Source organism: Fusarium odoratissimum, assembly GCF_000260195.1.
Source record: "Fusarium odoratissimum NRRL 54006 unplaced genomic scaffold supercont1.15, whole genome shotgun sequence".
Classification (NCBI taxonomy): domain Eukaryota; kingdom Fungi; phylum Ascomycota; class Sordariomycetes; order Hypocreales; family Nectriaceae; genus Fusarium; species Fusarium odoratissimum.
Window position 1 is genome coordinate 655,177 of NW_022158701.1, and position 20,733 is coordinate 675,909.

A 20,733-nucleotide genomic window follows, 5' to 3' on the forward strand; every position below is an offset into this window, starting at 1 on the left:
TCCCTGTCGATGCATGTCGATAAGCTCAAGGTCTGGTCTGGGCAAGCAAGACAAGCTGGGGGTTAGGTTAGTTTACTGGAGGAGGTGCTGGGGGAGATGAGTGGTTGTTGTTGTTACATAACGAGGCTCTTTGAAGCTGTAAGCCAAGGACAGAATGACCTACCTAAAGAGTGATAGTCCCATTTCGGGTGAAAAGTAAAAAAACTGAATTTGGATTAAAGAACGGGTGTGGCTTTTCTTGATCAAGTGGAGAGGTATCGGAGATTCAGTCAAGAAACAGGCTTGGTCTTGCTTCACTCGTCAGGTCTGGACATTCACACAGATATCAACACCCTTTCTTATCTATCTTGTGTCAGAATAAGGTAAGGAATAGATAGGGCCAGTCTGTATCAGATATGGCCCGGGGAACAAGATGCAAATGGTGACCGAGAGCCAAGCTACACAAGTTCCCCAATGAATCAAGAAACCGAGTCCTATTGGCCAATGAGTGAGCAAGTGGTGGGCAAAGGGTCCTCCGAGCTATGCCAATAACGAGCGGTTTCTCCGTTTGTGGAGACTACGTCAGTGGAGAAGACGAACTTGAGCTTTTCAAACGTTCCAGCAACCTTCTAAAATAGGGATAGTACACGCCGAGGTTTGGGCCGGGGGTGGCGACTACAGACAACAGAACAGCATCTAGATACAGAGGGCTTCAGTCTTGACAGAAGTATACTGAGATAGCTGAGTATACAGCAGATGAAAGAGCGCAGTGAGAGCAGAGGGCGATACAGCTGTGTTGCTGTCACTGTTACAGTACCTGCAGTGTATCTCTATTCTTCCGATCGTTCAACACCAGAAATATACTTGGTGCAAAGGCATCTCCGAAATATATGGACCCCAACTGATAAGCTCACAGTCCAGATCCCTCTGCATCCTTGTTCTTGTCCTCGTGCTCACCTCCTCAAAAAAGATCGTCGTCTGAACAAACATTGGCTCAAGTCGTTAGTCTGGGGTTTAATTGAACCAACAGGCCAATCCATCAATAGATAATGAACCTACAAGGCACACCCCTCCAATCGCGCCAACTGTATCTCAAGGTACACTCCCTGTCCCGGAGCTGGAGGCAAAAAAGAAAAAAAGCTGGGTTAAAAAAGTCAAGCAATCCCCACGTTTGAAGAGAAAAAATTGTCGACCCACGAAGATCGTCTCTTCTGTCAGTTCAGTTCAGTTCAGTTGCTCCATCGTCTGACTCCATTCTCAGCGTCTCCAGTTTTGAGGGCTAAACTTTTCTGAACAAAAGCCCTTGTTTCGCCATCGCACTCCCAAGGGTCCTTCCTTTCTTGTTCTTCTCTTGTGCTTCACTGCTCAAGCTTTGAAGCTCCGAGGTCTCACCTCTGCCTCTTTATCTTTATACCCTTTTTTTATACCCCAATTAGTGTTGAGTTGAGAGAGAGAGCGCGGCTACAATGGCAGATTCAAACATCCACCATAATCCCGACCCAGCTCTCGAGCCCTCCCACCAACACCACCACCAGCATCATCACCACTCTCCCCGCGTCGACACCCCCGGCCACGATGATCCCGTCTACACAACCGGCACCACAGATGCGCCAGGTGTAGTTCCCCCTCAGCGCCACTCCCACGAGAAGGAAAAGACTGGCGCGCATACTCCTCCTGACTATAGCGACCACGAGAAGCACGAAGCAGGCGTCGTCGACGAATCCGCCCGCGCAAACTCCCACAGCGACGCCCCCGCTGTCATCGGCTGGCGCAGACGTCTCGGCCCTGTATATCGCTACCGCCGCCCCATAATCCACCTCGTCATCTTCTGCCTCTTCACAGGCTGGTGGATCGCATCTCTCGTCCTGCACCGCAACGACAAGAACTGGGTTGTTCCCTTCCTCTTGTGGCTCGCCATTACTCTCCGTCTGATCTTCTTCCACGTTCCCAGCCGCCATGTCTCCAACGTCATCAAGAAGGTCTGGCTCAACACCGCCGTCAGGATCTACGACCTCATCCCCGCCAACCTGCGCACTCTCGCTGGCGCTACCGTCACTGTAGCTGCTATTCTCATCGGCGCTTTTGTTTCGGAGGAGGTCGCTGACAACACCCGTGAGAACCGCGCCGTTAGTCTTTTCGGAATGGCTGTCTTTCTCTTCATCCTCTGGGCTACTAGCAAGGACCGCAAGCGCATCAACTGGCGCACTGTCATTGGCGGCATGCTCACGCAGTACGTTATCGGTCTCTTCGTCCTGCGAACAACCGTTGGATACGACATCTTCCGCTTCATCGCCGACCGCGCCGCTGATCTTCTGGGCTTCGCCAAGGCTGGTGTTGCATTCCTGACCAGCGAGGACGTCGCCAACACTGGCAACTTCTTCTTCGGCGTCATCCCCGCCATCATCTTCTTCATCTCCCTCGTCCAGGTCCTCTACTACATCGGATTCGTCCAGTGGTTCATCGTCAAGTTCGCTACCTTCGTCTTCTGGGGTCTCGGAGTCTCGGGCGCTGAAGCCGTCGTCGCAGCAGCTACCCCCTTCATCGGCCAGGGAGAATCAGCCATGCTTGTCCGCCCCTTCGTTCCTCACATGACCAAGGCCGAGCTTCACCAGATCATGACCTGTGGTTTCGCTACAATCTCCGGATCTGTCCTTGTCGGCTACATTGGTCTCGGTCTCAACCGTGAGGCCCTCGTGTCGTCCTGCATCATGTCCATCCCCGCTTCTCTGGCTATTTCCAAGATGCGATATCCCGAGACTGAAGAGACTCTCACAGCTGGTCGTGTAGTCATTCCCGATGATGATGAGCACAAGGCTGAGAACGCTCTCCACGCTTTCGCCAACGGTGCTTGGCTCGGAATCAAGATCGCCGGTACCATCGTCTGCTCTCTTCTCTGCATTATTGCTCTGGTCGCATTCATCAACGGTCTCTTGACCTGGTGGGGACGATACCTCAACATCAACGATCCCACCCCTCTTACTCTCCAGCTCATTCTTGGATATCTTCTCTTCCCCGTGTCTTTCCTCCTCGGTGTATCTCGCACCAACGGAACCAACAAGACTGGCGATATTCTCCCCGTCGCCAAGCTCATCGCCGAGAAGATCATCACCGTACGTTTCCCCCCCTTCTCACTCTCCCATCAGATACTGACACATTCTAGAACGAGTACAAGGCCTTCTCCCTCCTCACAAACCCCTCCCCCAAGGACAACGAATTCTACGGCCTCTCCCCCCGCTCCCAGCTCATCGCCACCTACGCCCTCTGCGGCTTCGGCAACATCGGCTCCCTCGGTATCCAGATCGGTATCCTCAGCCAGCTCGCCCCCTCTCGCGGCGGTGATGTTGCCAAGCTTGCTGTCTCGGCTCTCATCTCTGGTGTTCTCGCCACTCTCACCTCTGCCAGTGTCGCTGGTCTCGTCGTCACCAATCAGCTTTCCAGTTTCGGTCAGAACGCTTCCTCATAATTGGACCTGATGATGATGAAAATGTAAGAGAATGAGGAAAGACGTGTGTGTAAAAAACGTTTGAAGGGTCGATGATTATGTCGATATGCTATACTATACTATACTATTTACAAATGCTATACTGAAGACCACGAGCTGGTACTAATTCACATCACTGCTCTACTGTGACTTCGTTCTTCATTTGCTATAATCACTTTCGCTACGCCATACTTCGTCTCACGTTTCCATTGTCATATACCCACTTACATCGTCACTTACAAGTGAAAACTTCGACGATGACACTGAACCACCCTCGTCCGAGGCACAGGCCATCCCATGACACATCGTACCACAAAACACCAAGCGGGGTCATCAAGTACAGAATTTTCGTAGATCTATCATGGCATGAGAATAATCAGATACGGCTACCGAAGTCAGGTGCATTGGCCCATCATCGTCTGATCGACAGATAAGCGGACCGAACTGCCGGAGATGTACTCCCAGTGGGTTGGTACTTTATAAGCGACATAGGGGTGTCTATAGACGGCATGGCTATAGTTGATGACATGCATGAAGACTAACAAGAGACTGAGGGTGTGATATAAGTATTCGTGTTCATGATCTATGTAAATTAGGTAGGTATCAACTATTTATTAACCGTAATCATCATATCCACATATATCCTCATCCTCATCCTTCATCCCACAACCCTTCAACTGTTCTGCTTCACCAACTTTTTAAATTCCTTCGACGTCCTACTACTCGATCCATCACCCCTACTCGACTCCCCATCCTTATCCGACCCCCTCTCCTTTTCTTTCTCCTTCTCCTCCTCCTTCTTCTTCTTCTCCATATGCTTCATAGCATCCTGCGTCAGCTCCTGTCTATCCAACAGCTCCCACACGTCCTTCTTTCGCGTCTTCCGATCACCAATGCTGATGAGCAGACCGGCTGTGATGTTGCAGGTTATGCTCACACAGAGGATCACGGTGGTCAGAGCGAACGGACGCGTGTGGTAGTCGATGCCCCAGGTACATGCGCCGAGGGATATTTGAAGACAGGAGTGGCAGTCGAGGAGAATTACGATGGCGATGAGATACCTTTGGGGGAAAGCGAAGTGGGTGAATGTCTCGTTGGGCTTGTAGAAACTGTGTGACTTGGCCATTTTCTTCTGATGGTGCTGCAGGCTCTTGAACTGAGCAAACGTCAGAGCGGGCATGTCTGACTCAGGGCTGTTTGACTTGGCGCCTTCTAAATCAACAGTCTCGGGACTCTCAGGTTGCGGTTGAGGTTGGTTGTCGATCGTGCCGACCCTTCCGTCTCTCTCAGGATTATAGTCCTGAGCTTCGAGAAGAGCACGAGCCTGATGGCCCGTCAAGTGCGAATGCTCCGGATTCGTAGACACACCCGGCGGAACACGCTTCTTCTGTAATCTGTTCCTCGGTTTCTTTCCCTGTTCGGCTCTCTTGATCAATCGCGAGAAGCGCCAGATGAAGAACATGTGGTATGTGTCGACGGCTCGGAAAGGCGCGAGACCATCACCCATGACGGCGAAGAGCGCGACAAGAACACTGTCGATGACGTGAATTGCATAGACTTGTTTCTCGCCGACGTAAATCCAGCCGATGAGGAATAGAACCCAAGCGAGACCGAAGAGCGTGATAAGTGTAGCGTAGAGTGTAACGAGGAAACCGAGAGGACGTCTGACGTATTGACCAAAACCTTTCATGCGACGCTTGAACCGCGCACGTCGAGAGTGCAGCATATGTCGAACATGGTCATCCAACTCGGCCTTTTCCTCCGGCGTCCAGCCATCGAGGTTCGTTCCATGTGGAAGCGCCGCATAGTGCGAGTCTGTCAGACGCGAAGTGATAGTGTTACTCCGCTGCGGAAGACGAGGTTGGTCTTCTTCTTCTTCTGCTTCAGCTTCTGCAATCGGCGGGATCGTAGCGGTCTCTTGTGCTTCCAGTGCAGCTTCGCGGCGTCGTTCCTGCTCAACGGCGCCTCGTGCCCAGTCTGCCTGGGGATCGTGTCGGGACAGAGCGTATGTCGGTCGACGGTTGACCCATTTTCCGAGATCGGGAACGAAGAGCGAGTTTTGGACATTTGTGAGTGTTGAAAGGGTTTGGACTTCGGGGTCTGTGATTGTTAGATTTGTTGGTGTAGATGGCGTGAATGTGAATGTTCTTACCGATGACATCGAGCCAGTCCACAAGTTCTTGGTCATATTCATCATCACGACGATCGTCATCTCGCTGCCCCATAGGTACAGCCTGATCCTCGCCAGATTGCCGACGATGCCCAGGCCAGATGAAGCGACTCGCCCGCCGTAGCCGACCAAGCCCGCCCCTCCCATTCGTGTTCTCATCAGGAAGCGAAGCCGTGGGCGACAAAGGAGCAGACTGATCATCACTGATCCCTAACTCGGCCAGACTCGGTCTGCCTCCCTCCTCTGTAAGTCGCGGCATCGCCACCTGCGGAACCCTCCTGGAATGACGAGCAAGCCCATCCGAGACCCTCGCGCGCTCAGGCTGCGAGATGCTCCTCGGTCTCCCATCATCGCTAAACCCATCAAACTGGCTCGTCACACTATGATTCGAATAGACCGACCCGTTTGAATTTCGGCGGATGCGGATACTAGGCTGTCTAGCCTGATCGACCGGCGGTCTTCGTCTCGTCTGCTGCTGCTGCTGCTGCTGTGAATAATTCGATTCTTGATAGGATGGAAATGCCGAAAGGGATGTTTGCGACGGAAAGCGCGGGAACGACGATAGCGATGTCTGCGACTGTGCTGAGGGCGCTTGGCTCAGCGGGTTGAAGTAATCCGATGCCGTTTCTTCGACGGGGCCTGGACTTCCGGGATCGGGAGGCACGGGACGTGAGGTCGAGGGACTTGGAGAGCGACGATTATTGTAATGGCCCGTTACGTTGAGATGGCCCGAGGGCTGAAGGCGATTATTATTGGAAGCCATGCCCATGGAGATGCATGGTAGAAGGGAGAGAGAGAGAGTAAATTAAAAAAAGAAAAGGGAGTCGAGGTGAAGTGAGGTGAGAAAAGTTGTAGCGATACTGGTCTGAACGGTAGAGGCTGGAATTAGTCAGTCGTCACAACATGAGCGATTCGGGTCTAGTCTCAGGCCTTGATTAACCGCTTGTCAGTGAAGATCAGCCATTTTCTCAAAACAAGAAAACTTTAGTTGAACCGGACCGTACGTAGCGCACCTCCTACGTAAAGGTCGTTAATCAGGTAGTGCCGGAGTGGGTCGCACTACGTCACAGGTTGATTCCGCTATGGCCAGTAATCTCCAGCCCCAATAAAAAGGTTTGGCGCCCAGGGGTCAGTTAGTGCCGGGACATCCGCAATATCCCTCCTTCAGAGCCTCTCCTCTGTAACGAGCTTATATCCGCGGGAATATAACAAAGCATTATTATTCATGATGACTGTGATTTTAATCTGCTGATACATCAGACATTTGGCACTCTTATGGAAATAACGTGATATTACGGATACAGAAGCCTCTTCATCTGTAATCCACCAGCCAACGCCACTAGTTCACCACCCGCAATAATTACATCACAGCTTCTCCAGATAAAGACAAGGACAGCCGTTTCATCTACACAGAACCACAGGCTGAGAACACAGCTTGGCATACACGTTGCACAGTAAATCTCTTGGCTCGTGAACCCTTGTTTCCAAATCAGGATTCTGTTAATTTTTAAGCTTATTCTTCCAGTATGTACGTGCAGAGACCTCGAGTGCAGGCATCTCCATGTTTGGTGAACCACCCTACACCTGGATGATATTTGCACAACTCATCAACGCTGCGCTATTGCTTGAGATGTGATGGGGAATGAGCAAATGTTTGGTGCTGGTGTTTTGAGTATTGGATCCGTGACGTGGATTGTAAATATATACTCGGTACTGGAGTTGTGTGATTGATGCGTGCCAGACATTACTCGCTGCAAGACAAAATGATGATAGGCGACTTGTGTTGTTGTGCTACGTAGCACCGTGGGAGAGACTTGCTTTTCTCGGTCTCTTGGATCTCGATCGATCAGCATCACGTTCCAGACCTTTTCGCTTAAACAATTCGTGACAATATCAGCCTGATGTCCAAAAAATTATTTTCATCATTGGCAGTGAAATTGTTTTCTCTCATCAATTGTTGGATCCGACGCGACAAGCGAGTCTGTGCAAAGTCAAATCATAGACGCATTCCAGACTCAGGTTGTCAACTAAATCATTAACCAATGATAGGGCTTATGGTCTAGGGGTATGATTTTCCCTTCGCATCTTTGAATCGACGCTTGGGAAAGGTCCGGGGTTCAATTCCCCGTGAGTCCATCTGATTGCGTTCCTTTTTGCTCTTTCACCGCATCTGGCTCTCAGTTGATGAGAGACATTCAGATCACTTATTTCAGTACCCGGGAGCTTTGGCTTCGAACATCCTTTTTCGCCAAAGCTTGTTCCAACTCAGTATCCCGCCTCCCAACTGTTCCCCTCTCCCATGCTTTGCCCAACCATCCCATGACAAGCAATCATCTAACCGCAATTACAACCAACAAAAAGGATTGCCACGCATAGCAAAAACCATGGACTCACGGGGAATTGAACCCCGGACCTTTCCCAGAGATCTTGATCCTGATCATGTCAGAGTGAAGATGCGAAGGGAAAATCATACCCCTAGACCATAAGCCCGATGAATGATTACATAAGATTTGTTTCTGTGTCGTCCCATATTCGCTCGCTGAGGAGCGTGGCGTTTGGTGTTGCACGGACTCCGTGGACTGCCCGAAACACTCCCGGAACCCCGAAAGATGTTGCCAAAGCCACTGCAGATCTTGAAGCACGAGACCACGAAACAAAGGGACCCCGTTGTTTCTATAGAGTTTCTGGTTGCTGTGGTTTGGCGGTAGGGCATCTGCTCTATTGGTTTCATCGTACTCGTATCGTGCATGTCTAAGCCTCAGCACTAAAGGCCGAGCAACCGACCTCACCAATGCTTTTGTGTTCACTGCTTCAATTGGACATGAGTTTCTATTCTTAACAATCTCTGAGTATTCCAGTCGATTGCTAATGTGTAGTGTCTAATGATCTTGAGAAGGGTCCGGAGTGGTTCAATATGGGACGTTGATGCAGAAGGCCGCGGGCCGTGGGCGGCTTTTGAGCCAATGCTGCAGCTGCCGACACATCACTCTAAGGCACAACAGTCAATCCACTTAAAGGCTGAGAGAAGGAGGTGCATACATGCGGGGAAGCCGCCCTCAGTAGGTTGAGAGACGCTGGCAGCTGTGTGATATGCAGTCATTCGGAAGTGTTTGTCGATCTGCAGCCCGGTAGACGGTCTCATCAATATTGAGGGTCATGCGCCTGATGGTGGATGGCGCAATTGTCCAATAAATTGACCGATCAATTTGGTAAAGAAAACTCTTTAGAAAGCATGCTATACTGTGTCGGGAAGTACACAAGCGGATGCGGATGGGTAGACATGTCGAGTCGGCAATGCACGACATGGTTTAACAAGAGCTCAATCCCCGACATATGCAAGCAAATAACGATCAAAAGCCTATGATCAACAAGTATCAGCCATGTAACAGATCTAAGTGCCATGGCCAGAGGTAGAAGTGATATGGTAGGGGTCTTACAGAGGACACAGTGGTTGTCGCCCGATGCATGGGGCTCGACAAATGGCCACTCAACACCCCAGCAGTATTACTGAAAGGTCAAGAATCGCTTGGGAGTTTCCAAAGCAATGTCAAATGATTGCTATTATAAGGAGCCGTACACTATGTCGAGGGCCGGCTAGGACAGCCTGCCGTTGTGTGGTGTTTTGAGGTGTTTGTAGTAAGGCGCCTAGGTGTAACGAGTTCACCACACTAATATATCAACAGATCAACAAAGAACAGTACAGCATAAATCTTAAACTTCAGTATACGGCGATAGAAGGATTATGAAACGATGGTTGAACACTAATACCACCAAGCTCAGGACACCAATCCGACAGGCATCAACGTCGCGCAGGATCATTATTGGATGGCCTACCGCCAGTCCATCTTAACTGGAAGATGCCATACCATCTCATATACCCTTAATTAAGTAGCTTCGCTCTGCGCTCAAAATCAACCTCAACTTCTCTAGTGAGAAGTTCCACGCTAGGGCCGCTACTGAACAGGCCGTCCACTGGCCCATTGAGGAGGCCAGCCTCAACTGATGGATGCTAGGCCAGCTCACGGGGGGCGTTGTTGAACAGAACAGCCATGGGTCATCCTGTGAAGCAGCCTGGCGATACGTTATTGACCTGGTCGAGATGGTAAGAGAGTGAGACCGGTGCACACTCGCTATAGGCGCAAGGATGGGAAGCATCAATACAGCCTCAGCACTTTCACCCAGTAAAGTCCAGCTATAAAAAGACAAGCTCAATACTTGTATTTTGGTTCTTCACTTCAAATCAATCGCATGGGTCAGAATAAACAGCCCGCCCACCCTTAGGCAGCGTGGCCATTTCGAGCCGAGTGAGAGTCCTACAACCTCCTCTATATGCCCAGCGAAGCCCGCGCCCAGAGTATAGCTAAGGCTCGTAGGACCGGGCAGCGGCAGCGGGTGTTGCCGAGGGAGCGCACCGCCGTCCCGTAAGATAGAGAGCTGGCATCGAGCGCACCGCCGTCCCATAAGATAGAGAGTTGGCATCGAGCGCGCTCACCGAGACTTATACCGCTATACCACCTTTGCTCACCAGAAACTCTCCTCCAAGTTTGCGCATGACACAAATCGAAGAGGTAGTTGATGGGATGCTCAAAGATGGCCTGTGAGTTGCCAATCAGAGATATGTCCGTGGTCGGGGCGTTTGGGAGTTCTCTTGCCTTGACCCCCATTCTTACAGTAAGTTCACATTGGTAGTCAAGTTCGAGCTAATGTACCAACAACAGGGAAATATGTCTGTTTTATTTCGCAGAGTCAAGTAATTCTACACTCGTGGAGAACTTGTGCGTGGAGAACTTGTGCATGGTATTCGACTCATGTCAGCTGTCAAGACTCTGATTGACTCCGTGTATCTGTGCTGTTCGCCGACGTGTGACCCTACATAACGTCAATATGGACATTAACGCAGGTCAATTCAATCCTAGGCGAGCAGGTATCCTGTTCCATGATCAAAGCCAGTATAATAAATCTTCTTCATTTATGCCCTTCGTGTATTCTAGTCGTCCTTCGTCTTTACTGCTGCACATTCCCTTCGACCCCAAAGCTTCTCACGCTTCTACCAGCCTCTTCATGCACAAGACCATACCCAATCTTGACATTACACCCTTCTCGCGCTCCCAGTACGTGGAGATTTGATGTCCTTGAAGCTTCCATGATAGACGATGGCTTCATATCACGCATAGTACCCTCCTCAAGATAAGCCTGTAGACCTAACAACACGCCAATAACTGCCAAAAGTATACTTGCAGCATACACGCTAAGAAGCTGAGTCATGTTGTAGTGAAAGAAAGTAGCTATCCTCTCACGCCGGCAAGGATAGGCCGTTGAAGGACCTCCCTTGGCAATGCCAGATGGTTTTCCATCAGCGGCCCACGAGACAACCATGAAAGAAGGCTCCTCAAAAATCGAGATGATCATGTCCTCGTAGAGCTTTTGGATACCGTGGTGAAGGTTCTTGACCGGGAGGTAATTTAGCGGCGTGAACAAACGCGTGTATAAAAGATCCGACTTTACTTGGTTATATGGTATCTTCATAGTTCCATTGAGGCACTGCCTCAATCTAGAGCCAATAGAATGGTAAGCTGCTGTCCGGCGGTACTTTTTGACGTTATTGGGGAATATGTAATTGCTGTCAGGGATAGCACGTGTTCGGTCTTTTAGTCTCTTGTCAGGGTCTTCGTTGGGTATATAGGTCGTATCAATAACCTTTCTCAGGTATTCCCGCCGCTTAACGTCAACAAGTTTGTCACCACTTGTGTAGTTGAACTGGACTGTATAATTGACTTCGTAATGCTCACACCCGATTATAACAGGTGTATAGGCTTTTCTCCATGCCTCTGTGCCTGGGGTATCCGGCTGAGGGACCGAGAGATCATCCACAGTTGCGTAACCTATCCATATAATAGGCTCTGTTCTGAAGGCTCCAAAGTTGTCCGGATACGGGGGATCTTGCTTCGGTCTCCCCCCCGCGTGAGACGCCATTTGGGGATCACCATATTCACCTCGGTCGTTGATGGCATAATAGGTATAGTTTCCCCTTGGCGCAAGCACAGAGGTGTTGAAGGGTGCGGTAGCATTCCCAAGCTTCCCGACTTCAGAGTTCACTCCGTATGCTAGCTCTTGACACTTATAGCCAGGAGCAACAAAGTTAACCACATATGAGCAGTTCCATCCCTCTCCGCAAATCTCAACCGTTGCTTCCTTGCGGATTATGGATTCGCTCATGAGTGTCGATTTCGTGGTAATGAACATGTCGTACTGCCGGCTAGGGCAATGGTAGTAGTCAAAACCCGCTGGGTTGGAGTCTGAAGGGCTCTTACCCGGGGGAACAGTCGAATTCCATAATGACATCGAGGTCAGAAACTGGCCGTTTATTTTCATAGGATTGCGCCAATATATGTTCTCCTCGTTTCCAAAATTCAAAGTTCGGACAGAGGGGCACGAGGTCATTTCTTCGAATACCCCAAAGACAACTGAGAGAGTTTCAGAGGTCAGTATCACAACAAGAGGAGTGACCCAGCAGTAAATAGCAAGCAGGGTACCAACTCTGCTCTTACGGATAGAGCTCCAGGTAAAGAGAGAGAATATATCCGAATTGGCAGTGAAAATAGAATTAATTGTCTCAATACGGGCTGTTTTAAAACGGACCACTCTCCACGCTCTTTGGTGAAAAGCAATGGTAACAGCTGTGCCGAGACTGGCTTTGGCACAGAATGCGATGGCGGTCCCATAGCGTAGCATCAAGGACTGGTTGATAGCTTCTCTGCCGTTGAGACGAAGGTAAAATAAGTGATGGCCAACAGCGAAGAGAGCGCCAATGAGGACCAAGAGGAACATGTTCCAGGGCTTATGTCTGTACACGTTCCAAACCTTCCAGAAGTTGTTGCTATTGCGCTTGACCAAGGCAAGCCCAGGGAACTTTCTGCCATGTTTTCCGGGCTCAGCCTCATCCCTAACAAAACTCGAGCTCTGAGATGTTTGAGCTTGGCGGTGTTCGTCCGGGCGCAAAAGCATGATATCGTCGGTGGCGGCGATCCACCTTTCATCTCGTTCACGATCGTTCTCGACAGGAGAAGGCAGAGGCCTTGGTGATGGAAACATCTTGTCGCAGACGCGAGAGCTAGTGCGTATTGGAGAAAGGTCAAATGGGCTCTAGCAGCATATGAATTGGAGGTTATTGCAAGAATCAAGTTTCGATTCTGTTCACAGCCTCGTTTTTCAGAAGTAGGCTGCAGGTAAATATGCAGCTTATGGCAGGCTTCGCGCCGTGGCTAGAGTGAGTACCGATACCTAGGCCGATCGACAACAATATACACCAATCATGGTCTGATATCTGTGCAATGTGATATAGTGTGATACACGTATGCATAATAACGAAGTGCAGCGCCTGCTTATGCCAAGCAACGGGTGTGCTAGGACCAACCAAGATGACACAGCCACATATACTCAGTGATAAAAGAGTTAAGCTCGTGGAATACCTCTTGTTCTTGAACTAGCATAGACTAATACTTATGGGATTTCAGTATAACACGCCTATGATATCCCGCGTGCATCTAGGCTGAGCTGTTAGGCGAGAACGTGCTGTAAGCCAACAAGTATGCCCACAGTTGTGATTGTGAATATGGCGGACAGCCTTGATTTAGCTGGCGGAGAAAAGAGAGGAAAGAAGCTGGCTGGAGGGCATATATATGGAATTCGACACCTTGTGGCGTCAGATTATTACTATGGGGGGAGGGTAGGAACAGCTCCCAATCTATGAATACACAGGACGGTTATGAATCCCACATTTTGTGCAACTCAGCTAAAATTAGCAGCAACATTATCATAAGCCCTTTTCAACAACACAATCAACTCATCCATCTCGCTCTCCGTAATAGTCAACGGCGGCGAAACAATAACATGATCACCCTCCTTTCCATCTGCTGTCCCAGAACCAGGATAAACAGCTAAACCCAACTGAAAAGCCCTCTCCTGAATCTTGACACCAAATCGAATCTTGCTATCAAACGGTGTCTTGGTCTTCTTATCCTTCACAAACTCAATGCCCCAAAACAAGCCCCTCCCTCTAATGTTTCCAACAAACTCCAGATCTTGGAAGACTTCGACGAGAGACTTGTGTAACCGTGCCCCGAGGGAAGCAGCGCGAGAAACCAAGTTATCTCTGCGGATAATCTTCTGAATCGCCAGTGCAGCTGCACAACTTACAGGGTGAGCTTGATACGTGTGACCATGGTTGAAACTCGCCGTTCCCTTCTTCAAAGTCTCGATGATATTTCTATGCACCAACGTCGCAGCGATAGGAGCATATCCGCCTCCGAGACCTTTGCCTGTGGTGACGATATCAGGACGAACGTCGCCGTCTTGCTCAAAAGCGAAGAATGTGCCGCATCGTCCGACTCCGCACATGACTTCGTCGAGGATAAGAAGAATACCATACTTTCGACAGACTTTTCCAACACCTTCGAAGTATCCAGCTGGAGGACTGATACAGCCTGCTGTTGCACCGCCAACTGTCTCTGCAACGAAAGCCATGATGGTGTCTGGACCGACGGCTTGAAACTCTGCCTCGAGTTCGTCGACTAATCTCTGAGCATAGTCTTGTTCTGTCTCATCGTCTTTTCGAACTCGGTATTCGTATGCTGGACTAACGTAGCTCACATTGTCGAGAAGAATAGCACCTTCGTATGGCGCCCTTCTCGCCACGAAACTGCCCACGCTCATAGCTCCAATAGTGTTCCCATGATAGGCCTGCCTTCTCGAAACAAACTTCGTTCGCTGCGGCTGTCCATTCTCAACATGATACTGCCTCGCAAGCTTCATAGCCGAGTCCATAGCTTCACTGCCAGAGCCAACGAAGTACGCCCTCGTCAAGTCAAAAGGTTCTCCTTCTAGGATATAGTTTGCGAGGTTCTCTGCACTGTCGGTTGTGTAGGCCATGGTGTGCACGTATGACACACTCGACATCTGCTCCACCATTGCATCGCGGACTTCAGTGTTTCCATGGCCGATGATGGCGACTGCAGCACCTGCGCAGCCATCGAGAATCTTGCGGCCGGATGAGAGTGTGATCCAAACGCCCGAGGCAGATGTTACGGTTTCTGGACGGGTGAGGAGGGAGCGGTGCATGAGATGGGGCTCTGAGGCCGAGGAGAGTTGAAGGTCGCCCATTGTGTCTTGTAAATAGTTGTTCCTTTAGTAGATGAAGACTCAGATGCAGAGATGGGAAGAAATATCTGGACAGATGATTGATTGAGTTTATAAAGAAGAGAATGGTGTTCTGCCGGTTCACATCGAGTTTGAGGTGGAGCTGAAGCCACTCGGCTTAGAACAGGCGATTCGGGTCTGGATACTCTTTTCGGGTTTCAAGGAGATGCGAGCGAATGGTATAACAGCTTCCAACACTGAAACTGTCTTCTCATCAAGACACGCGACAGCTTTGTTTAAAGAACATTAACTTTAGGATTAAACAAAACAAGACCTAAGCTACGTTTTCATCACCCATATTATCCATACTCGTCGACAAAAGATGCGGATCATCACAAAACGACAGTAACCTCCACCAATCCTCGCCCACAAACTCACTCCCACTTGTCTCCTCCAGAAATCCAAGCCCATCCGTCTCCACGCCCTGCTCAGCATCACCCGCCACCAGCTGATGCAACTTCGGCCCATCATCCGCCGAGACCAGACCCGCCGGCCTATCAAACGTCTGCCTCGGCATGCCCTGCAACGGCGCAAGATGAATAGAATCCTCCAACTCGGGATAATCATACCTCGATCTCTTGACCCTCCTCCCCTCACTAACTCTCGTCATGATACTCTTCGCCGTGTTAAGAACATCAATCCACTCCTCCGCCAATCTCCAAACCTTGCCTATCCTCACAAGAACAGCCACAGTCCTTTCTGCTTGAGCATCTGCGTCCGAGGTTTGACTTGGCGTGAAGCCCATGAAGTTTGGAAACGCTGCGCCGTATATACTCCATAGTGTAGAGGAGAAGGCGCATAGGCCGGAGAAGGGGGTGCGGAGGGGACAACCGACGTGTTCGAGATCGCAGAGGAGAGAGGAGATTTGGGATGCTGCGTCGTATAGATCGGTGACATTTTGGAGCCAGAATGAATCGGGGCCTCGGGCTTTGAGGAGTGGTGGTTCGATGGGGCCGCGAGGTTTGACTTCATCTACCGGACTGAAAGGGATAAATTCTCGGCAGAGAAAGAGTAAACTACGACTGATCAGTATCATGATTCACATTAAGGCGGTTGGTGCTTACCTGACATAGTAGACCAAGTTGATGTATCCAAACCTCTCGGCTTGTCCTCGCTGAGCATGCACCGATACCTTCGTAGCAGGATACTTCATCAACGCATCCTGAGACTCTCGCCACTTGATCAAAGCCTGCCTCATCTTACTCCAATCCGAAGTCTCATTGAACGGGCACTGCTCTGGCTCAGTCATACCAGGCTGTCTTCTACCGCCCTCAGCAATCCACGTATGAACTCTTGACCAGATACGTAAACCTTGAATGAGAAGAACAAGATGATCATCTGGCCCATAGCTTCTCAGACTGTCATCTACCGGTGCTGTTTGTGGACTCTGCCCAAAGAGGAACTGGGTGTCATTCACCGGTAGGGAGAAGTGCATGTCTCCATCAGGGAACATAGCCTGTCGTCTCTTTCCGCAACTTAGCAGTCTATCCATCTTGAAGCAAGTCCACAATGTTCTTTTCTCAAGTTCCGAGAGTGTTTCTCTCTTGCCGCAACTTGCGAAGCCAGTGCTGAGTAGTCCTTGAGCCATTCTTGTAGCGATGCCGCAGTGCATCCATGCATTGAAGCCATCTCCGTCTCCCCAGTTGCAGAGCGAAAGTATGAGAAGGGTCTGGACAAGAGCTAGGCTCGGACCACTCGTTACCTTTTTCTGCACCTCGTTGGCTATAAACAGAATATTCTTGTTGTTGATATCTGCGGTGCGAGAGTCTGCATATCGGTGTGACACTGCAACAATGACAAGAAGTCGCAGTTTCTGAACTATACTGAGTTCATCTTCGCAATACTCAAGATCATCCGGATGAAGAAACCCAAACTCAGGAAACTGAGCCCTGAACAAGTTAATAGCAGATATCACTTGCGCTCGTGACGTCTGTTCAAAGGCTTGATTGATATCTTGCCAAACATCTCCGAAGATATCTGTTTGCGACTGATCAACACTCAGCCGCTGTCTTTTAGCAGGCCTCTTAGACCCTAAGCTTTGCCCCAATACTGGACCACTCAGAACACAAGTCTCGGTATAACCACTCTTTATGCAGCCTGCACAAGGGGGTTGGCCATTGTGTCTGCATTTGACTTTGGATCTTCTATTGATGGTGGTCAGACCCAGTCTTAGGTCTTAGAAGAGGGGTATTACCTGCATCTACGACCGCATTAGAACTGTACAAACGAGTCCGCAGATGTGATTAGTTACCTCTCACACGCAATTGTCGTTCTCATTGTCTCTGTTTCCGATTTCGCGTTTCAATTGATATGAGTCTGGGATGATTCAGGCGGGGCTTCGGGTCTGCTTTGCAAAGATGTTTTCGGGTCCAAACCCGATTCGGGTTTGGCCAAAGAAACCTCGGGTCTAGCTCACGTGCCATAAGGATACGCGTAGAAGTGAAATTTAAAGATCAAGGGATCGGGGAGGGTATAATAGTTATAGGGTGATTCCTGTAAATTCTGTCCCCGGAATGTCGACTCGCGTCATTCCAAGCTGTATGTATGATCTTCTCATAACATTAGACAAATAATGAGATGTCATCAATCAATGAACTGGATTCTTAATAGCTACGCTTACATTATCACGGGAATTTCTGTAGCTCTTCCATCTGATTTGGATTCACTTGGAATCATTCCCATACTGATAGCCCAATCGTCCCAGCCCATTTCTTCAACCAATTCCACAGCAAGATCTTGCCAAAAGAACTCTTATTACTAATTAATATACAGACGGTCAGGTGGCCTTATTATAGTACCAGAGGGTATATCTTTATTATCTTAAAATTGCCTATATATTTAATAGTAGTAACCTTAATATTAGTAAAATTCTATAAGGTCACTCAGATATGCTTTTCAAGTACCTTAAGCAGGTCTCGAATATTACATAAAAAAGGCGATTCTTCAGAGCTCACGGATTCAAGCCGACCAGAGAAGCTGATCAAAAGAAAACGAACTTGTCTTTAGCTGATCGTCCTCTCCTCTCCCGAGACAGAGACGAAGCAGCAATTCCTGGAAAAGAGGCCACAAAAGGAGGCCCGGAACAAGAAGAGGCAGCCAATGACCATGGAGAAGAGCAAGAGGAAGCTCAGGACGAAGGAACTTCCTCTAACAATATTACGAGGCAAGAGAGTGAGAGTATAATCACTGTTGAGCACGGGAACGACAAAGAGCAGGCTGGAGCCTTGAATGACGACAAGGGTGATGATCATGCAAGTGCAAGACATGAAGCTGCTATCGAGGTCATTAGCGAGAAGAGTGAACGAAAGGAAAGCGGCTATGTTAAGAATAACGATGAGAACAGTTGTGGGGAGGTTAATGGCCAGACAGTTGAGGATGTTGATGATAGCAAGTCCACTGATGAGGGTAACAATGAAGAGACCGACAATAGTGATGTAAATGACAAAGAGGGCAACGAACAGGTCGAGGATAACAAGGAAGCCAGCGAAGAATCGAGCGGCGAAGAGTCAAAAGACAAAGAGTCGGTGAAGGAGGAATCAAGTGACGATCACGGGAGCGAAGACCGGATACCCGATAGAGATACGAGTGTTGTGTATGAGAAGACTGAAAGTGTCAGTGAGGGCACTTCAACAACCCAGGAATCCATGACTGTCTTGGGACTTTGTCCACCAGATACCAAGGAAGGAGATTTTATATGCATCCTCCTGGGTTGTTCTGTTCCAGGTGTCTTGAGAGAGACAACTGACAAGAGGCACATGATTCTCATTGGAGAAGCATATGTTCATGGCAAAATGGATGGTGAGGCGATGGAGGATACGCATAGGGCACTAGAAACCTTCTCTATTAAGTGACAGGTAGCAGGTCGCAAGCATAGTGGGCAGTATAGCATACAGGAAGCTACTAAATTGACAATCACTCCTGTGTAAGAGGTATTCTGTATAGAACTTTGGAGATAGTGGCAAAGGGGTCCTTACAGTTTAATTCGTTTTTGTTTTATTCAAGCCGCCACATTATCCTATCTAACGCTAAGAATTACTGAAAGCTGAGAAGATTCAAATGAGAATTCCTCGAATTTCCGCTGTCTTAGAATTTGAAAGGAGACTAGAGCCGTCAGTAGGACGGCCTGGCCTTGGCTGTATCCCAGCCTTAAAATTCTTGGCGTTCTAATTGGTTTCTTCGTAATTGGACGGTTACCCGGCTTTTAATGACAGTCTTGAAACGCCAAGACGAAACAAAGAATGGTTCATCCAAAGCGTAATAGCCGTCAGGGGTCGCCCAATCATTTGAAACCGGCGAAAATTATCCAAGCTTCAATTTCCACTAACAACTTATGAGTAAACCTTTGGCGCTTTTAACAGACAGGCTCAGCTTGTCGGCTTCCGGCCGGGACCCGAGTTTCATAATTGGCCGTTCTAGCCGTCCCAGCATCACACTTGTCTTCTAATAAGAGACCTATAGTCTGGGGATACTATCACTCGTATAGATCGGTTAATTCGGATCTCGAATATAAGGGAGTACGGCATTGCTTGCAGAAACTTCAAAACATTTTGGGTCTGGTCTTGTCGCTTACGTTTGACTACTATTGAATTACGAGACGAGCACTAGAAGCTGCTCCAAGAGCATGAGATCTGGGCAAATAGGGTATTAGCGTAGATGAACATAGTCGAGATGAGAGCTATATAAAGCTTGGCATGTCTATCACAAATTGTTCTCATCAACCAACTCAACCTACTTCTATTCTTTATCTACTTGAGCTTTGCTTGACGCAATATCTTCAAGTTTCTCTAATTAATACTAGGCTGGTCCTACTCAATCTGCATTACTTCTCTCTTTACCTGCTGTTCAGAACTCATTTAACCTCTTTCATATCTTTTATCCTTCAAGATGTATTTCTCTAATGTTATCGTCGCCACTCTTGCCGCTCAGGCCCTTGCCCAGGACAACCGTGTCCCACGCGTTCGCGTTGGACGAGTTGTGGTAAGTGACTCTTTGCGATCTTGTTAGTGTCTAGCTGATAGCTTGCAAGGCCTTGGTGGCTGCTGCTGCTCTTCCAGTCAGAGCACTCCCCGTCTTCGATGCCCTTGAGGCGCGAGATGTAAGTTCCTCCACTTTTCTCTACCCATTCATCAACTAACAAGGATAGCCCCATCATGGGGGTGCCAAGGCCAAGGCGGTCGAGGGATGCAAGGCCAAGCGAGACGATGAGGACGAGGAAGCCGTCGAGGGACTCGTCGCCCGCCATCACCAAGGAGCCAACGGCAAGGCTGCTGCCAAGGCTACCAATAACTGCAACAAGAATGGCAAGCGAGATGAAGTCGCTGAGGAACTTGAAGCGCGAGACGTCGAGGAAGATTCCGAAGAAGACACCAATGAGCTTACCACCAGGGATGTCGAGGAAGACACCGAAGAGGAAGCTAGCGAGCTTGTAGCCCGAGCAAAGAAGGGAAAGAAAGGCAAGAAGGGTAAGAAGGGTAAGAAAGGCAAGAAGGGTAAGAAGGGTGGAAAGAAGGGCAAGAAGGCTGGCAAGAAGGCTGGTACCAACACCAATGCTGGTGCTACCAACGGAGCAACTAAAACTGGTACCAACACCAACGCTGGTGCTACCAACGGAGCAGCCAAAACTGGTACCAACGCCAACACCAACGCCAACAAGAACGCCAACAGCAACACTCAAGCCAAGGCTGGTACTACTGCTTAAGTGTGCATCCGAGACCAGGCAACGATAGGGTAATAGTTATAAGGATTCTAAGGCTGTTAGTCTTTAGGTCACTCCCAATATAAACTTTTACCTAGGAAGCTTCCACAAGGAGAGATTCACCTACCTTACCCCGAGGGATCATGATACACAACAAGCCGGGCAGGTTTTCAGAAAGGTCGGCTAGCCTAATTCTCTTTACAGTTTTGCTTC

General features: G+C 49.2%; 7 protein-coding genes and 2 non-coding genes across 11 annotated transcripts; 4 read left to right on the forward strand and 5 right to left on the reverse strand.

Moving 5' to 3' along the window:
- The first annotated feature begins 963 nt into the window (after nt 1-963).
- Nucleotides 964-4,732, forward strand: FOIG_09433 (CNT family concentrative nucleoside transporter). 2 transcript variants are annotated; one of them, XM_031209708.1, is made up of 3 exons: nt 964-1,076; nt 1,139-3,089; nt 3,140-4,732. In XM_031209708.1, the coding sequence occupies exons 2-3, from the start codon at nt 1,446-1,448 to the stop codon at nt 3,440-3,442; spliced, it is 1,947 nt and encodes a 648-aa protein (XP_031060795.1). In that variant the 5' UTR covers nt 964-1,076; nt 1,139-1,445; the 3' UTR covers nt 3,443-4,732. The 2 variants fall into 2 exon arrangements, with proteins under 2 accessions (XP_031060795.1, XP_031060796.1); XM_031209709.1 differs by lacking the exon at nt 964-1,076 and having other exon boundaries at nt 1,105-3,089.
- FOIG_09434 (uncharacterized protein) lies at nt 4,003-6,848 on the reverse strand. Its single transcript, XM_031209710.1, has 2 exons — nt 5,613-6,848; nt 4,003-5,560 (listed from the first exon to the last, which is right to left on the reverse strand). Exons 1-2 carry the CDS (start codon nt 6,397-6,399, stop codon nt 4,134-4,136), a joined length of 2,214 nt encoding a protein of 737 aa, XP_031060797.1. The 5' UTR covers nt 6,400-6,848; the 3' UTR covers nt 4,003-4,133.
- An 830-nt stretch (nt 6,849-7,678) lies between these two features.
- FOIG_09435 lies at nt 7,679-7,766 on the forward strand. Its single transcript has one exon. It is a non-coding gene; the product is annotated as a tRNA-Ala (tRNA).
- Nucleotides 7,767-8,015: 249 nt separating this feature from the next.
- Nucleotides 8,016-8,120, reverse strand: FOIG_09436. The gene has a single exon. It is a non-coding gene; the product is annotated as a tRNA-Ala (tRNA).
- Nucleotides 8,121-10,634: 2,514 nt separating this feature from the next.
- FOIG_09437 (uncharacterized protein) lies at nt 10,635-12,722 on the reverse strand (the record flags this gene model as incomplete). The annotated part of the gene is made up of 1 exon (XM_031209711.1): nt 10,635-12,722. One exon carries the CDS (start codon nt 12,720-12,722, stop codon nt 10,635-10,637), a length of 2,088 nt encoding a protein of 695 aa, XP_031060798.1.
- Nucleotides 12,723-13,418: 696 nt separating this feature from the next.
- On the reverse strand, nt 13,419-14,789 carry FOIG_09438 (uncharacterized protein; the record flags this gene model as incomplete). The annotated part of the gene is made up of 1 exon (XM_031209712.1): nt 13,419-14,789. One exon carries the CDS (start codon nt 14,787-14,789, stop codon nt 13,419-13,421), a length of 1,371 nt encoding a protein of 456 aa, XP_031060799.1.
- Nucleotides 14,790-15,099: 310 nt separating this feature from the next.
- Nucleotides 15,100-17,174, reverse strand: FOIG_09439 (uncharacterized protein; the record flags this gene model as incomplete). Of its 2 annotated transcripts, XM_031209713.1 has the most annotated exons (4): nt 17,077-17,166; nt 17,020-17,025; nt 15,890-16,969; nt 15,100-15,841 (listed from the first exon to the last, which is right to left on the reverse strand). In XM_031209713.1, exons 1-4 carry the CDS (start codon nt 17,100-17,102, stop codon nt 15,100-15,102), a joined length of 1,854 nt encoding a protein of 617 aa, XP_031060800.1. In that variant the 5' UTR covers nt 17,103-17,166. The 2 variants fall into 2 exon arrangements, with proteins under 2 accessions (XP_031060800.1, XP_031060801.1); XM_031209714.1 differs by lacking the exon at nt 17,020-17,025 and having other exon boundaries at nt 17,077-17,174.
- Nucleotides 17,175-17,713: 539 nt separating this feature from the next.
- On the forward strand, nt 17,714-18,676 carry FOIG_09440 (uncharacterized protein; the record flags this gene model as incomplete). Its single annotated transcript, XM_031209715.1, has 2 exons — nt 17,714-17,724; nt 17,773-18,676. The coding sequence occupies 2 exons, from the start codon at nt 17,714-17,716 to the stop codon at nt 18,674-18,676; spliced, it is 915 nt and encodes a 304-aa protein (XP_031060802.1).
- Nucleotides 18,677-19,709: 1,033 nt separating this feature from the next.
- FOIG_09441 (uncharacterized protein) lies at nt 19,710-20,523 on the forward strand (the record flags this gene model as incomplete). Its single annotated transcript, XM_031209716.1, has 3 exons — nt 19,710-19,802; nt 19,852-19,920; nt 19,969-20,523. The coding sequence occupies 3 exons, from the start codon at nt 19,710-19,712 to the stop codon at nt 20,521-20,523; spliced, it is 717 nt and encodes a 238-aa protein (XP_031060803.1).
- Between the last annotated feature and the right edge of the window lie 210 nt (nt 20,524-20,733).

Coding starts and splice junctions, on each gene's coding strand:
- FOIG_09433 (XM_031209708.1), top strand. CDS start 1,446: ATGGCAGATTCAAACATCCACCATAATCCCGACCCAGCTCTCGAGCCC. Junction 3,090..3,139: donor TCGCCGAGAAGATCATCACC/GTACGTTTCCCC, acceptor GACACATTCTAG/AACGAGTACAAGGCCTTCTC.
- FOIG_09434 (XM_031209710.1), bottom strand. CDS start 6,399: ATGGGCATGGCTTCCAATAATAATCGCCTTCAGCCCTCGGGCCATCTC. Junction 5,561..5,612: donor GGACTGGCTCGATGTCATCG/GTAAGAACATTC, acceptor TAACAATCACAG/ACCCCGAAGTCCAAACCCTT.